Source organism: Lytechinus pictus, chromosome 12 (genome assembly GCF_037042905.1).
Source record: "Lytechinus pictus isolate F3 Inbred chromosome 12, Lp3.0, whole genome shotgun sequence".
NCBI lineage: Eukaryota > Metazoa > Echinodermata > Echinoidea > Temnopleuroida > Toxopneustidae > Lytechinus > Lytechinus pictus.
This window is the reverse complement of record NC_087256.1, coordinates 28,908,918-28,927,166: the sequence shown is the minus strand read 5'-3', so window position 1 is coordinate 28,927,166 and position 18,249 is coordinate 28,908,918. Positions and strand designations below refer to the sequence as shown.

The 18,249-nt window shown below is 35.6% G+C and overlaps 1 protein-coding gene across 1 annotated transcript in view; it reads right to left on the bottom strand.

Annotated features, from left to right (window-relative positions):
* The window catches only part of LOC129272701 (dynein axonemal assembly factor 9-like), an 84,304-nt gene that overhangs the window by 24,218 nt on the left and 41,837 nt on the right, over positions 1-18,249 (bottom strand). The window contains exons 16-26 of the mRNA XM_064107250.1: positions 16,195-16,282; positions 14,641-14,752; positions 11,279-11,349; positions 9,179-9,229; positions 8,554-8,641; positions 7,320-7,423; positions 5,100-5,246; positions 4,532-4,611; positions 2,997-3,095; positions 1,275-1,392; positions 818-906 (exon numbers count right to left, since the gene is read on the bottom strand). Of these exons, the coding sequence (XP_063963320.1) occupies positions 818-906; positions 1,275-1,392; positions 2,997-3,095; positions 4,532-4,611; positions 5,100-5,246; positions 7,320-7,423; positions 8,554-8,641; positions 9,179-9,229; positions 11,279-11,349; positions 14,641-14,752; positions 16,195-16,282 (1,047 nt within the window). The remainder of the gene's footprint in view (positions 1-817; positions 907-1,274; positions 1,393-2,996; positions 3,096-4,531; positions 4,612-5,099; positions 5,247-7,319; positions 7,424-8,553; positions 8,642-9,178; positions 9,230-11,278; positions 11,350-14,640; positions 14,753-16,194; positions 16,283-18,249) is intronic.

The window sequence follows — 18,249 nt, the reverse complement described above, 5'->3', positions numbered from 1 at the left end:
AGCAGACTCATCAATGATATTACCAACACACTCTAGACACCAAAACACGACTCATTCACTAACTCATTCCACAATACAAAATCATCCGGCGAAAAGGGCAAAACCTCGAATAAAAAGTGAAATTTTCTTACTAAATCACCATATTTCGCGTCAAAAATATCACCATCGTTAATTCTATACATCGTAGTTAGGAAACAAGGGGTCTAAAAAAGTGAATTTTTCACGGTTTTTCCGATGTTCGTGGATTTTGAAAACGTGTCCTCACTGAAAACTGGCACTTTCGCGAGCCGATGTCAGCCGCCATTTTGTTCCGGAAGTCAACGCTAATATCGGCCGCGCGCTGCTCGTAATTTTCACATGCAATTGCAATGGAACTGTGCACTTAGCACTTAGCCGTGCGCTCCAGTTGTTTATGCGTTAGTCGTATGTTACAGCCGCTTATGCGTTAGTCGCATCATACAGCCGTTTCAATAATTTCAACACTATATTGATTGACCCAAAAATCGGAATTTCGGTTTAAAAATTCGGAATTCGGAATGGAGGCTAAAAAATCGGTATAATTCCGCCAAAATCGGAATGGTTGGCAGGTATGGAAGATACAGGGTTAGAGTTAGGGTTACAATAGGGGTTTATGCTAAGTTTAGGGTTAGGTTTGGGATAGGGTATGGTGTTAAATGACTTAAATCCAGGGTTGAAGTTGATCATTCTGTTAACATGTGGAATTTGAAGCGGTGCAAATGTCATGGAGACTTTGAAAGACATGAAGTACATTGTTTGCTCCCTCTAACTCAGTTTAGCTAGGGTCAGCTGTACCTACCTGTTATAATCTTTGGCTAGGTTGGTGAGGGTTGTACATAGGGTCTCCTTGTGGCTTCCTGTAATACCAGTCAACAATGTGATCACAACCTAGAGAGACAGAGATGGAGGGGGGATGGAAAAAGTGATCAGTAGCATAAACGGAGTTGGCTCAGTCGGTAAAGCGTCTGCCTGTCGAACCAAAGGTCATGGGTTCAAGTTCAGTCATCCAGGCGGATGTGTAAACATCTCTCCCCCGTTTCATCGATACAGGCTATGTTACAGTGGTAAACACTCCTTCCCTCGGATAGGATGTTAAATAATACTAATAAGCTTTGGTGCTTGTAAGCACCTTTAATCATCCGGGGAAAAAAATTATATGAATATTATTGACAATTCAGAAAAATTCAAACATGTGGTCTTTATAGAGAGGTGGTCCTACTCAGGTCACTACTAAAACATGTGTGGCAGTATCTTACCTCATCTGCATCAGAGCTATTCTGTGACTGTTCAGTGGTTGGGTCGAGGATGGACGGTAGTTCAGCCTCCCGGACAGGGTCAGGGTTAACACTGCTTACTGACAAGTGAGTCAGAAAACTGAGGAGAGAAAATATTAGAATTCAAATCAATTTTTTTACTTTTTCATTTCACCCTATTCCACATTAAAAACCATCAAAATCAAAGAATATTAATAATAATAATAATAATTAACACTATTTGTATAGCACTTATCACAAAACTTGTCTCTAAGCGCTTAGGAAATAATAGAGAGAAGGAATTTCAGCAAAAAACTAAAGTAATTGTATAGTTGATAGTAGTAGACTGTAAACAGTTGAGGGGCTTCACAAAAGAAATAAAAAATTGTTACATATAAGGACTGAACGTGCAACATTGAATAAACTGGTAAATAATGTGGCAGGACCTAGAAAAAGCAAAGGTTGTGGAGTCTAGTCCCGACAGACGGGGAAAGGGAGGCCCATCCCTACAGCATTTAAAGGTCAGAGGCAGGAGAGGGAGGGGACAGAAGTGCAACGGAGAGTCCCAATCAGAAACGAAGAGCCGCCACCGAGGAGGGCGCAATTGTCCAAGCAATTAATGGTATATATTAAATGATATAAGCACGGCTACTGTCTCTGCCGCTAGCTCAAAGGGAAATATGAGCTCAATTTTGATGAGTTTGTCTCACAACTTCAATCTGTCAGTGTGTAGTGCATTAAATCAATTCTCACCCTCAAAATTAGTCTTGAGTCAATGAATTTGAGGCCATATCTTGTCTCTGTCTATACAATTTTTTTTTACACAAGTGTCTCTGTCTTAATGTCGGTCCTGGGGCCCGTTTCATCATCATTTTTGTCCGACAAGTTGTCAGAGCTGACAACTTTTCTTGATGTTGATTGGCTAAGAAGCATTGTTACTATGGTAACTTTCGGATAAAATGGGACTTGTCGGATAAAACATCCGACAACTCCTTACATGAAACGCTCCCCTGGGGGGTGTTTCACAAAGATTTAAGTATGACTTACAAGTAAGTCGCACTTAAATGCCAACGCGTACATGATATGCAACGCACGATCTCATTGATAGATACGCATTAGAGCGTGTCTTCATGACACGATCTGACCAATGCGGTCAAGCCTTTCATACCGTACGCAACTCAGTATTTAAGTGCGACTCTAAGTCATACTTAAATCTTTGTGAAACACCCCCCTGGTCTCTATCTCTTCTGAGAATATCTCGGACACTTAATTGACACATGACATTAGAATCACGTAGATGTGGTTTCTCAGCTAATCTATATGCATTAGAGATGATGTGCACTCAATACAAAATACACAATGCTCACCACAAATTTAGCAAAAATTGCGAGACAAGGGAGGCAAAATGAATTTATAGGGACAAGTATTACTGAAACAAAGACAAGGAATATGTGAAACAATAGAAAAAAAATACAATATTTTTGGAACTTAGATAAATCTAGCAACAAGCTATTGAGGAAAAGTTGATTCAGCATATACTGGTACTATAACATTTTTAGGCTTTCCTGGGGCCCGTTGCAGAAAGCGCTGCGTTTAAACGCAAGCCAAAAAATCAATCGCAAGTCCCAAATGCGCGCTGTTGATTGGTAGAAAATCAAGTTGCGCATGCTTTTTAGAGTTGCGATTGATTGCAACTCTTTCTGCAACAGGCCCCTGGACACTCACCTATTGAGAGTGGATAGGTAGACACTGGCCTGGGTCAGAGATGGTACTTGTTTCTGCAGTCTCGCATCAGTCACAAAGTTATGCTGCAACTCATTGTATCTGGAAAAAAGATCAAACATAGAAAATTGTCTTGTCAAGTCAAACATAGAAATATATCCACAATAAATAGCCTTTTCTAGATTATACAGACAAACCTTTATACCAGGCCCCCGTCTTACAAAGAGTTACGATCGATCCAATCAATCGCAACTATGGACGGCCAGCAACATCAATATGTACTATGCATGTTTGTTCAAAAAAAATTCTAGGTATGCATGTATATCCATAAATTAATTGATTTCTTGACAATTTGGTGTGTTCTCCTTTGTTTACAAAGGACATTTTACGAATTTCCTGTAGAAGAAATTATGACACTGATGGATTTCCATAGAGTTACGATTGATGGATCAATATTAAGTCTTTGTAAGACGGGGCCCATGACTACATAAGGGAGACCTGAAAAATTGTCCCTATGACCTGGTGGTCTTTATGACCAGGTGGGTGTTTCATAAAGCTTTTCGTAAGTTAAGAGCAACTTTAAGAACGACTGGTGATCCTTTCTTGTGGTAAATGGTATATTCATTGGCGATGGTTTAGCGCGTAAGAAAGGTTCACCAGTCGTTCTTAAAGTCGCTCTTATCTTACGAACAGCTTTATGAAACGGCCCCCAGGTAGTCTTTGTGGACAAGTCTCTATAATACACATTTCAATGGGCATAGATTCAAGTAAAATAGAATTATTATATGGTCTTTTTAGACAGGTGGTTGTTCTGTACATGTGGTCACTAGAGCAGGTTCGAATATATCTCAAAAAGAGTGTATTGCCATAAATGGACAAAATACAGAAGATCGATATGTAACATTTAGGATAACGTTTTGGATAACAAAAGCACATGTACAATGTTATTCTGACCACAGAAAAGCTACCAGTATGTTTACTTCATGCTAGTTTGCTAGACAAAATCACCAACCAGATTATCATCCCCCCCCCCTTTGTTTTAAGCTTTTTGTTGATTTTTTTTTTCCACAGGAAAGTGCTTCCAACTAACGGCCTAATAATGCTACAATACCATTGTTTTCTGTGTGGAAGCGTGATATTTGTTAACAATTGAACTAATAATGCTACAATACCATTGTTTTCTGTGTGGAAGCGTGATATTTGTTGACAAATACTGCCGGCTCCTCACTCCTCACCCCAAGATGGAACCATATCCTCACCTCAGGATGAGAGCACAGGGAGAAGAACTGTAAATATGGTACAGCCCATACACAGAGCAACACAGCACGGTGATCACGATTCCAAAGTTCCATTTTGGTCGCTTTGACATTTAATATCATGTCAAACAAAGTTTAAATATGAATAACAACATTTGGTTCTCAACCAAATGTTTAGATTTTTCATGACATAATTTCTGCTAGAATCAAACCGGTCCCAACAGAAACGGTTGGGACAAGGGGAGTGCTCAAATATCCATCCACAATGAAGATCCTACTTACGTATTGGTATAATACTCAGGCATGGCATCCAACTGCTTCAGGACCGGTGATTGATTTTCCTGCTGCCATCTTCCGATCACCTAGCAAATGGGAAATTTTACAAAACATGTTTTTTCATTGCATCATATGTTGCATTTGCCTACCCCAATATGACCTAAAACATGTTCCTTTATAAGTTTCGTTGTTTTTATTGCTTTGCATCATGATTATACTGCAATGTTATAAACATGCTCAGTTTTGGTCCTTGGTCTTTTTAGCATCTTTAACAATATATAACTAAAACTGTTACTCTGACCATGCAAGATAAATTGTAGCTTTATGGGGTTTATGAAGTATGGCATGGTGCCAATGACTGATATTGATGTTTTAAGAAGGAATGGCCAAATATTTTAAGAGCTTCATAAAATAAATCTTTGGTGAAAGAAAATGATCATGTCATCAAATACATTATAGAATGAGATTATTTAAATATTGATAACAATAATATGTTCAATGAAACTAGGTCAATATCATCATATAATCTGTCTATCTAATTCTATACTAGTGAATGGTTGACCAATACACTCACCTCTTTATAGAGCATTCTGTAGGCATTAGTCTTTGGTGGGAAGGCAAACATGACCATGTCTCCGGCGTTGTGATTCTGTAATGGCTGATAGTACTGTAAGGAATGTCTGTAGGTGATCATCAAACAGGCCAACACACTGGATGAACCCTGGAAAGGGGGAGAATGCGATCAAAATCAGAAAATGAGATCAACAACAGTGTAAGGAAATTTTGTTTGTGATCATCAAACGCACTGAATGAACCCTAGAAAGATGAGAGAATTCAATCAACAATTGAGAATGAGATCAACAACATGTAAGGAATATCTGTAGGTGACCATCAAACATGCTAACTCACTGGATGAACCCTGGAAAGGGGAAATGCAATCAACAACAAAGAATGAGATCAACAAGTGTCAGGAATGTCTGTAGGTGATCATCATACATACTGGATGAACCCTAGATAGGTGAGATAGTGCAATCAACAACAGAGAATAAGATCAACAACTTGAAAAGACTATCTGTAGGTGATCATCAAACATGCTAACTCACTGGATGAACCCTGGAAAGGGGGAGAATGCGATCAAAATCAGAAAATGAGATCAACAACAGTGTAAGGAAATTTCGTTTGTGATCATCAAACGCACTGAATGAACCCTAGAAAGATGAGAGAATTAAATCAACAATTGAGAATGAGATCAACAACATGTAAGGAATATCTGTAGGTGACCATCAAACATGCTAACTCACTGGATGAACCCTGGAAAGGGGAACTGCAATCAACAACAAAGAATGAGATCAACAAGTGTCAGGAATGTCTGTAGGTGATCATCAAACATACTGGATGAACCCTAGATAGGTGAGATAGTGCAATCAACAACAGAGAATAAGATCAACAACTTGAAAAGACTATCTGTAGGTGATCATCAAACATGCTAACTCACTGGATGAACCCTGGAAAGGGGGAGAATGCGATCAAAATCAGAAAATGAGATCAACAACAGTGTAAGGAAATTTTGTTTGTGATCACCAAACGCACTGAATGAACCCTAGAAAGATGAGAGAATTCAATCATAAATTGAGAATGAGATCAACAACATGTAAGGAATATCTGTAGGTGACCATCAAACATGCTAACTCACTGGATGAGCCCTGGAAAGGGGAAATGCAATCAACAACAAATAATGAGATCAACAACAGTGTCAGGAATGTCTGTAGGTGATCATCAAACATGCTAACTCACTGGATGAACCCTGGAAAGGGGAGAATGCAATCAACAACAAAGAATGAGATCAACAACAGTGTCAGGAATGTCTGTAGGCACACTGGATGAACCATGGAAAGGTGAGAGAATGCAATCAACAATAGAAGAATGCAATCAACAATAGAGAATGAGATCAACAACATGTAAAGAATGTCTGTAGGTGATCGTCAAACACACTAACCCTGGAAAGCTAACAGAATGCAATCAACAACAGCGAATGAAATCAACACTGTAAGGAATGTATGTATGTAATCATCACACACTAACCCTGGAAAGGTAACAGAAAGTAATTAACAACAGAAAATGAGATCAAAATCACTGTAAGGAGTGTCTACAGGAGACAGGCAGACACATTAACACACTGGATGAAGCCTGGATAAGTGAGAGGATATTATACAAAGAGAATGAGATCAAAAACAACGTAAAGAATTTCTGCATGTGATCATCAAACAAGCTAACACACTGGATGAACATCGGAAAGTGGGAGAATACAATCAACAACAGAGAATGAGATAACAACAATGTACAGAATGTCTGTAGGTGAACATCAAACATGCTAACACACTGGATGAACATCTGATAAGTGAGAGAATACAATCAACAACAGAGAATGAGATTGACAACAACGTAAAGAACGTCTGTGGGTGATCATCAAACATGCTAACACACTGGATGAACCCTGGAAGGATGAGATAATAATTCAACTTTAAATTCAAATTTACTTATTTTCACATCACTTAAAAACAAAATAAAAGTGCATTAGAATGAATGTGGATAATATAAACAAAATGGATCTTAGCAGAAGTGGAGCCATGGATGGATGGTTTAGAGAAGCATCCAAGGAATACAATTCATTTCTGTTATAACATAGCTGCACAAAACCAATCAATGTACCACTTCTGTATCTTATGAATATGAATGAGTTTATAACTAGAATGTTTTAGATTAAGCTATGTGATACATATACATTGTCACTTACCCCATCATAAAAGTGGAGTTCTTCATAGTATGACTTTGGTAGTATTGTCAGGCCATTGCGTGGATGACTGAAGATGATACCTTTCTCAAAGACATATAGCACACCTATTCATAAACATGGAAAAAACATAAAGCATGAATTAACAAAATACAGAAGTCATATTTTGTTTTCAAAATGTAGCATATCATGTTACTTCCCTTTAAATAATCAACTCTTTTCTCCATCCAAACCCATATTTCTTCATTTTATGTCACTTCATACACAGCTCAATTCATCATAATTTCAGAGTAACATGACTTTTCACATAAACTAGAAAATGTAGACAAATTGTTTACGAAAGGTCCCACATATATGCAGCTGGACATACACTTTTATGGAAGACTCTGCAAAATAATAAATTGCGTATATAAACTAATGGGAATGCAAAATGTTTTAGAATTTATGGCAAATTCATCAAGTCTACAGTCAAGTGCTAGCTTTTTGGTAAATATATATACATGTACATATTTTTTTTAATTGCAGCTGAATCCATGGCCAACAAATAAAATACCGGTAAGATCTTGGGTCTAAATTCAGTTCTTATTCAATTTCAAATTCAAATTCAATCTTATTCTCCATTTGTCAACAAGGAATCCTCCAGTATAATAATTTTACGTAGTGCCACAGACTTTGAAAATTTATCTTCTATGGCAACACTTCCTAACTGGTGGATTGATCTGGCTTTATGCATATTCTCTACTCAAAGTATAATATTTCAGCAAGATCACATTTCAAAATTTATTTTTTTACAGTATAAAGCATCTAAACTATTACACTTTCTCAGCAGAAAGGGTTGTCTAATCGGTGGGATGACACCCCCCCAAAAAAAAAAAAACATATTTTTTTTCGCAATCACAAAATCTTACCAAAACAGGTAAAATATTGTGATTGTGAGGAAGGACAGTGTTTGCTCAGTGAATAAATCTCCAGACTTTGTACCGCAAGTTCAGGGTTTAAATCCCACCATGGCCATCGTGTACTTTGGCAAGGCGTTTATCTACATTTGCCACTCTCCAACCAGGTGTAGTAAATGGGTACCAAGTAGGAAGGAATTCCTTGAATGCTCAAGAACTTAATCAGGGTAGCCGAGCTAAAGCCAGCGAGGGTAATTATATGCAGCCAGGGTAATAGTATGAATGTTGCATATCATTATTAGTATTATTATCATTATATCTTTTGTCTTCTCAACATTTACCATCACTAGGGGCTGATAACTCCACACTGCCGAGCATTGTACAGTTCACACCATTCAATAGCACACTGCCAAATGGACTCTCAGGATTCTAAAACAAATCAAGATGAAATATGAAGAAAGATAAAGTTAATTTTTAGAGATAAAGATACCAAATGGTAAAATTGTGAGAGGGAAAGTTATTGGAGAAAATGATGCCATGAAGTAAAATGTCACATGTTTATAGATTATTTTAGCATAAATCCAGCTATTCTTAGAATCATTACTTGGGATATCATTTAACGACATGTATGCATAAGCCCAAGATCTATAATATCAGTTTTTATTACTTAAAAAAACAAACAGGAAATATTTCTTTTTATTTTCTATCCTATGTCAATTTAATTGTTGTTCACTGTAGCTGTCAATAGTACTGTTCAATCTACCCCTCTTGGGTCATCAGGCATTTGATATCACTTTGGGTGTGCTTAATTAACACTTTTTTTTCCATGGAACCACATTACATTACATCACCGGTGGTTGATGAAAGAACAATTCTCATTTTCCAATTATCTTTACCAATAATTCTCATCATTATCAATGATTGAAGAATGAATCATTTGATTTGATTTTTACAAATAATTCTCACCTTGGTGTAGAGACTGATATTATTCTCAATGTCAGATGGCTTCATGTCCGCCTATAGAGAAAATAAAACAAAATTTATCAAAAGTGGGATGCAAAATACATACACTAAGAGCATTAAAAGTAGCTGATATATGGTCGAGAACTGGAGAATGGACACCAAACAGGAATGTACATCAATATAAGTATCCAGAATGTTTATTTTATATTTCACATACATGCATATACAGTACAAAATTATCACACAAGCAATATATTTGAATGCCACTTGAATCGCAGGGTTTTTTTTTGAAGGGCAAAGTTAGACTCACAGATTTTAATATAAAGTAGACAGATTTACATTGCAAATGTAAATGCTTAAAGCATGAATACTGATATCAAACATTTTAATGAATAAAGTGAAGTAGAAAGTAGCTCAGTATGCACATCGTTATATTGAAGTAATATCAAAACATGAATTGCAAAGCTACTTATTAAAAGGGTTTACCCTTGCCCCCCCCCCCACCATTTCAGATATTCAGAATGATCCTTATCACAACTAGTGATAGATCACCGCTCAGAATCTATCCCCACTCGTGGCTTAGGTTTGTGGTTTGGATAACCTTTATAATAACAACTGAATGGGATGAAGGCCACCGCACACCTTACGATTGCTCTGCAACCCGATTTTAGAATAAAACAAAGAATTTGATGCTATTATTGAAACATGGAATATGTTACTGTGTAATGTTCTAAGTCATCGCACAAATACCTACGTTCAAATCTGTGACTATCCAATTATTAGAATAAGAGCGAATTTAACATCTAGTCGTAATGACGTCATAGCAATCGTGGGATTGGTTACAATTTGAAACATAATTTGGCCTTTACTCCAAAAAAAAGGCTTGCAATCATCCAAAATAGAATCGCAGACCAGTCATAAGATGTGCGGTGGCCTTTACTGATCACCACTGGATATAACTGGGAGGAGCTTATTGTGCATAATGTCAGTGCACTATCTATTTCAATTGTGATGCAATTGCACACTGTAAGCAATTTTTTATTGGATGATGTACATACACTTGCACACTGCACTTTCACCAGTACAACAGTACACCTGATGGTGGCCTGTACTGTTTCCAGAAGAAGATATATTCTATCATGGACAATGTGCATTTTGCATTTTGACGTATCCCACATTTGTCGTCACAATGCTGCTCATGAGGAGCATAAAACTTGTTACCTATAAGAGATGATAATGTCTGACATATCACTGATGCCATCTATCACAGGTTTAATTAAGGTGTGAATGTTTCTGATCATCCCTGGGGGTGTTTCTAAAAGCTTTCATAAGTTAAGAGCGACTTTAAGAACAGCTGGTAATCCTTTCTTACGCGCTAAATAATCACCGATGAACAATGGTAAATATCATTTACCACAGGAAAGGATCACCAGTCGTTCTTAAGGTCGCTCTTCACTTTCGAACAGCTTCATGAAACGACCCCTGGTAATTGATGGCATTATCAATCGCAAGTGGTGACAAAGTTTAAATGACATCGTACTGAATACATGTTTCAATCTATAGCCATTGGTGATATGTGATAAAATGAGAATGACACATTACTGATCTATAATGGTGAATGATAACGCTACCCATCGGGAATGGTGATAACATCTAAAAACAGTAAATTGCCTGCCAACCTGTCCTCTCCCCACATGGTCTACCTTCATTAAGTCTAATGCCATTCTGTCAATCAACATTTCGTCTAACAACCGTTTGGTTCAGTAACCATTTGGTCCAATCATCACTTCGTCTGTGATCATTTCGTCTCATTGTCAGTTGGTCTGATATCCATTTTATTTTTATTCATTTCGTCCAACTAACACTTTAATAGTCCAATTAGACAAAATAGTATATGGACTAAATGGCTATTGGACCAACCGGTACCATTATTAGACAAAATGGTAAGAGGGCAAATTGGCAATTAGACCATGTGGATAGTGGATGAACCGATGGTAGACTAAATGATAGAAGACAGTTGGTAATTGGATGAATTGGCATTAGACCAATCGAAAATAAACCCTAAAAAACCCATAAGATTGAAACATTAATTAGAGTACTTACAGCCCAAGTGACAGTGCGGGGGAGGTGCCTAGTCAGAATCAGACACTCTGGATTCATTTCGATGCTTCCATCTAAACAATAGATATAGTAGATTAGATAATGCATGTTAATAAATATCAGATTCAGTTGCACAACCACATTTGTTTTGTTCATTTTAGAATGACTAAAACCAGTGCTCAAGGGCAAAAACATGCATAATATTTCAATTCACTCGGTAATACATACTATAAATACCGATAGAAACTATTTCAATGACTTTATGTATTAATACATCTGCAAGTATATGACACTTATTCTTTGCAATTATTATTTGTTGCTGACTGTGTGTGTTACAAAATTGCATAACATATGCATGACCTTTTAAAATTGTTGTTGCACAAATTATGGTAAACATAATATATATAAATAAAGTATATAACAACAGGGAATAATTTTGCTTTACAAATTTGAATAGCATTTTGGTCATAAGAGAAAATCTCTCAACTACATGTAAGTAATGTACAGTCCTACATGTATGTTAGAATATGCTATACAAAAGACTTAATGCATAGCAGTCTCTCATAAATGTGGAGCAAATTGCGATGCAATACCAGGAAATTATTCCCTGTAACAGTACTGTAGGTGACCACCTATATGCACAATATTGCGATATGTATTAATCCTAGAGCTTTATTTGTCTGTGAGTTTACCTCCACTTTGAACAGGGTTGTTGATTTTTTTTATTTTAAAAAAAAAATCAAAAAAATCTGATTTTTTTTATTTAAATCGGATTTTTATGATTTAAATCAGATTTTTTTAATTGTTTTCCAATGAAAAATAATGGTCACACTAAACAAGTTTTAAACTATATTTAAACTGTTTTACACCAATAATAGTGGTCAAGTAGTCTTTTGAACATTGTGTATTGTACTATTTGACACAATAATCCACTTATATACAGGTAATTTTTTTAATTTTTAATTTATTTATTTGCATTATAGAGAGGGACATTTTATGGAAGCCCAAGTAATGTTATGTATTATGTATACATTTAATTTTTTGCTCTGTTTCATTTCTATATTCCCATAGACATGTTAGCATACACGTGAGAACATGCAACTCAGATTTTTAAAACTGAACACAATGTTAACCAATGCCTTTAAGCCATTGTAAAGCTTTATCATATTAAGACTTGTTTCCACAGAAATAGGGTTTGCAACTCTAGAGCTACATCTGGTATACAAAGCATTGGCAAGTCACAACTGTACGTTAACATCTAATTTGAATGTAATATTTAACCAGATTTGCAATAGGCACTTCCTGATATGCTTGTAACAAAATACACATTTTATGTTTTCATTACAGTGTAACCTCAGTTCCAAATAAAACTTCAATAAATTTCGTTGCAAGATGCAGGATAAGCACCACTGTCCACCACATCATTGATGTGCTGTTTTTTTTTCAAACTATTACATGAACAAGCAAGCACAGCAGTTGTATTGCTGCATACAGTAACACTTGCCCAGCAACTTTCCCATTTTTAAATTCTTACTTATTAAGTATACATGTGTACTTTGAAATTGTGTAATTGAATGTATGGGTATTGATAAGAAAATACACAAGCATGCAAATATACATGTAATTCTTATCAAATAAACACATATGCCTTCAACTTAAGTAATTGAAAGAATGGGTATTAATAGTAACAAGGAGGTACATACAAGTAGTTCAGCTGTTTTGTAAAAGTATCCAAGTTGTGGACTTTGAGCACCTTTGTAGATTTTATATATTATTTTATTGAAGATTTAACAGTTCGGTGTACATACAAAGAGTTATTTATCATTACTTCGTTAGAAACTTGTTGTTTTCATCAGTTTTGCTTGTTTTACAATTTGAAAATAAAACAGTGGTGTTAAATCAGACTCCATGAGGGTGTATCATTCTTTTAAAGTATCTCTAAGGCATGTGGAACAGAAATGAAAATGATTACATTGAAAGTATCTGTTAAGAAGAAGAGAAAATAGAGAAAACGATTTTTTATTCATAAAAGTTGATTTAAATCAGTGATTTTTTTTTTAAAAATCAAGTGATTTAAATCGCGATTTAAATCATGATTTAAATCGACATGATTTAAATCAAACAACCCTGACTTTGAATATATAATTGAGGCTTCAAATACAGCACCCGCCTGTCAAAAATTTGAGTAAGCCATTAGTTAAAACTGATTTCTCACATCTGTCAGCAATTCAATAATGTTCAGTTTATTACCCTGCAACATTTTGGTGTTGTATTCTTAGTACACATCGGCAAACGAGCTGACAGAATCTTGTAAATATGCTGCCTTCAGGAGGCAGCCATGCATGGAAAAACAATCTTTAACCCAAAATGTCATTTCCAACACAATTAAATTTTTTAATGGTTTTGGTAGTTGTGCTGGTATTAATTTATTTTTTTAATTTTGCTGTTATACAATATTTGAATTTTCTTTTTTCTAATACATATTAAATAAAATTACAATTGATTGATTCATATAATGAGCATTGCTACATTCATGGTTAAGAATAGATATTTCAATTGAAGAAAAATCAATGTTTTTGAGGATGAAAACATTTCAACATGATGTTTTTTTTTTTCAAGTAACTTATAATATTCAACAGTTACAAATAATTTATTTAGAAAGCAAATTGCCATGATTCCACTTCTTGACTTTCAATTTTCATTTCAACATATAGGAAATCAATATTGAAAATTTGTTTGGTTTCTGCATCGGTAAATCATTTAAAATAAATTATAATTTCCTGAGTATATAATATTCATCAGAATATAAAAAGTTTTAGCTCTAGTAAGACATCAAAATTGACAATGTGCCAGCAGAACTCCCGGAACCATCAACAAACTTAAATACCATATTGAAGGTCAACCGGATAACCAAAGCAAATGAAAGCAAAATATAAATTCTTATTACAAGTGCATTCAAATTTTTGACTGGTACTGTATATTAATTCAGCTAATAGTTTTCATACCACAAAAAAGTATACGGTCAATAGCAGCGTTGGAAAGCAACACACGATTTTGCCCACATGACAGTTCGAATCGCCAATCATATTCCCAAGATGGCCACCTTGGCTTTACCATCTTTTTTTAAGTCACCCCAAGAACTGCCATTAACAGTATTCAAGAAAGTTTATAAAAATAAATTTTCTACAAACAGGAGAAGAAATGCTTTTACAGCATAATTCCTTGTTGCACAGAAAAGTTGCCCTTGAAGTAAAAGAAATGGCCCCAAAATGTTCAGACCTAATATGGAAAAAGCCCCTAAGAAAACAGAATTATCTCCTACTCTGGTCAATAGATATGTTACATTATGCCTTCCACAAGCCTACCTTTCTGTAGCACTGGAATGGAAGAGTCCAAGAAGCTTTCAGCAAACACTACAGATCCAAGGCTGTTATTAGGGTGCTCAACACTGGGAATATCATACACCACCAATGACACCTGAAATAAGGTATGAAGTGTAACAATGGTGTTAGGATTGGAAAGTGGCTCGATAGTGAGTTATCTGGAAATACCGACTTTATGTTGCTTAACACCAATGGAGAGTATACACAAACAATGCTAAAATAATAAATGAAGTTTAATGATGTTTTTCAAAAAATTGGGAAGAAATTTTATAGGGAGTTATCTGGAAATAACACCTTGAGGTGATCAACACCTTGGGAGATTATACACCACCAAAGACACCTGAAATGAGTGTAGTTTTAACAATGGTGTTAGAATTGGAAAGGTTTTGACAGGGAGCTATCTGGAAACGCCACCTGATGGTGCTGAACATCAAGTAAGAGCATACACAGTCAATGACACTTGAAATAATGTATGTAAGCTTTAACAATAGTGTTAAAATTAGAAAGGACTTTAATAGGGAACGAAAATGAGATGGAAAGACAGACGGACGGACATACTGAAAACATAATGCCTCTGACAGCCATCTGCGGTGGGCGGATACTATCAGATCAATAAACATTTTCCAGGAATAATTTGAACAGATCCCCAAACAGTGCTATAGTTTCCTGCATTTAGAGGGGCAGGGGGAGTCAGTAACACTAGTATTCAAAATGCATCATTTGTTATATTGATATTCCTCTATCAATTTACTCATACAGAAAAGTTTATTCTTTGACATTTATTTGGGCTCTTCTTAAAATACGCCCGCATGTATAGAGTTACTTGACTTGCTCTTCATAACTCTAAATAGCACAGTTAACTTTCAAAACATTGATTTCTTATGATTATCCCTGTACAGCCCTTAATTTGGAAGAAAACCTTTATCGGGAATTACCCTAGTTATTGGGAAAATCCCTCATGAAAATGAATAATTAAAAAGGGCTCCTTACGAATCCAACGAAATGTCAAAGCTATCCCAAATGGGAGTTGTCTAGAACTCGTATTCCGAAATGCATTTGTATAATGTTGAAAATAGTAAAGGATTAAGCTGCAAAGGCTGAGTGATTTGGTCTCTAGCTTACAGATAAATACCTTAAGCTTTACATATAAATAACTAAGGTTGACATTAGGACTTCTGAGTAATTCTTTATAAAACATTTATTTTAAAAAAATTATTGGAGTCTAAAATTACGAAAAAGATAGCTCCAACTACTAAACTTGACAAAAAGTAAATGACTACACAGCTTCGGTGAAATTTGCTGTCTGGAATTTTAATAAATATACGCTTAAATGGCAGCAAAGTGAAAGATTCAATAGCCTTGGTGAATTTACTGTTCCATCAAATTGGTCAATTTTCAAATGGAAAGCCCAATGTTTGTTATTGTGTGCACATTGGCACTTAAACATGACTTTATTAATAAGTCAAAATTGACATCTTTATGATAAACCCCAAGCTCTTAAATTAAATCCTGTCCTAAGAGGGTTAAGGGTCTTACCAGTTTGATGAGGGGAACCTTGTCATCTCTGAGCTCTATGGTGTTTCCTTCTTGGGTGAGGGCTTCTAGGGTAAAGTCAATGTTGGCTCTAGGAATGGATACAGAAACCATGACATATGATATGATAAAAAAAGGAGAAGCATAGAACATGAACAGCCCTTTTGTGGCTGTATACTTTCAGCCAGTGTCACCCAGGCTAATGGTAACATTCGCAGAGTCAAACGAGCAGAGTTTCCTTTAATTCCAATGGTGAGATTGGGAGGTCACTACAGCCACATTTCCTCATATTGTGCTCATGGAAGGTTTATTTCCATTTGGTCTAATTCCAATTCGTCCATTTACCAACTCGTCTACTATCATTTTGTCTACCATCAGTTCGTCCACTATCCACATGGTCTAATTGCCATTTCATCCACTCACCATTCTTTCTACTCACCAGTTGGTCCAATAGCTATTTAGTCCATTTACCATTTGGTCTAATTGGACTAAGTGTTCATTGGGCAAAATGACTGAAAAGAAAATGGGTATTAGACCAACAGGTTATGACACGAAATTGTCATAGACCAACTGGTGATTAGATGAAGTGATGAATGGACCAAATGGTTGTTAGATGAAATGTTGATGGACCGAATGGCATCAGGCTAAATGAAGGTAGACCATGTGATGAGTGGACGAGTTGGCAATAGACGAATCGGCAGTTTACCACTACAGCCACTTTTCCTCATATTGTGCTCATGAAATATCTCCCTTATACATTCAACTCTAGTTTCTTACATGATTTTACATCTATTTCAAAACATTTAGTTAGGGGAAAGGAAATCTGTAACTTTTCGATGCACATTCTCCGTCACAATCTGATCATGATATCTCCTTTATAGAGTAAATACTGCGAGCAGCTACTATGGCAAAAAGCATGCACTGCGGCAGCCTCCACAAGCAGAAAAATCAAAGAATTTTTACAAGTATAGATGTTTTACGTATTATGTTTATGTATTATGTTTTATGTATCATGTACTATGTGCGCTTATGAATGTTATTTTGGGCCATCCAAACAAGCCTGATGAGCTTTCGTTTGGTCCACCACTATTTCAAAATGTACTTGTATATTGCTTTGTATATATTTTAATTTTGTGGAAATAAATGAAATGAAAATGAAAGGAAAGCCATGCGATTGCATTGATTTAATGCTTCACACTCAATGTTAAGTGGTAACTATAAAATGAAAAGTTTCAATTATTAAACCTATGTATTGGCCCCTAAGTGGGAAGGGGGTTTCCGACATCCGTTTAATAGAACACAGAATTTAATCAGAATACAGAACACTAAAAAAGTTACCATTCATGTAGTCACGTTTCAATATACAGAACATGTCATTCATAGGCATGCAATTCCATGTTTGTTTGTTTTTATTTCTGTACAAAAATCATAAGTAAAATAAATGAAAATCAGTAAATATTTGCTATGGAGTACAGCCCGTTTCAGTGGTATTCACAAAATGCCACTATTCTTCCCTGGCATCCCATTCCATAAAGTATGAATGTCAAATCCTGTATATACAGAACTTTCTAGAAATTTGTCCAAGTTTTTTTTTTGTTTTTTTAATTCCTATGAAAAATTGTAGCACTCTTAAAATAATAATAATAGAAGATGGGATTTGCAATGCGCTAAACCCACTCGGAAGAGTGCCCAAGGCGCAGTGAAAGAAAGAAAGAGAGAAAAAAGTACAAATATATTAATAATAGATTCAAGAACAATTAAGAGTAGGAAGCATTGGATCATGGTTTAAGCCATCCTTAAAGGTCAAGTCCACCCCAGGAAATTGCTGACTTGAATAAATAGAGAAAAATCAAACCAGCATAGTGCTGAAAATTTCATCAAAATCGGATGTAAAATAAGAAAGTTATGACATCTTAAAGTTTCGCTTATTTTTCACAAAACAGTGATATGCACAACTAGGTGACTTAGTCGATGATGTCCATCACTCACTATTTCTTTAGTTTTTTATTGTTTGAATTATACAATATTTCATTTTTATAGATTTGACAATAAGGACCA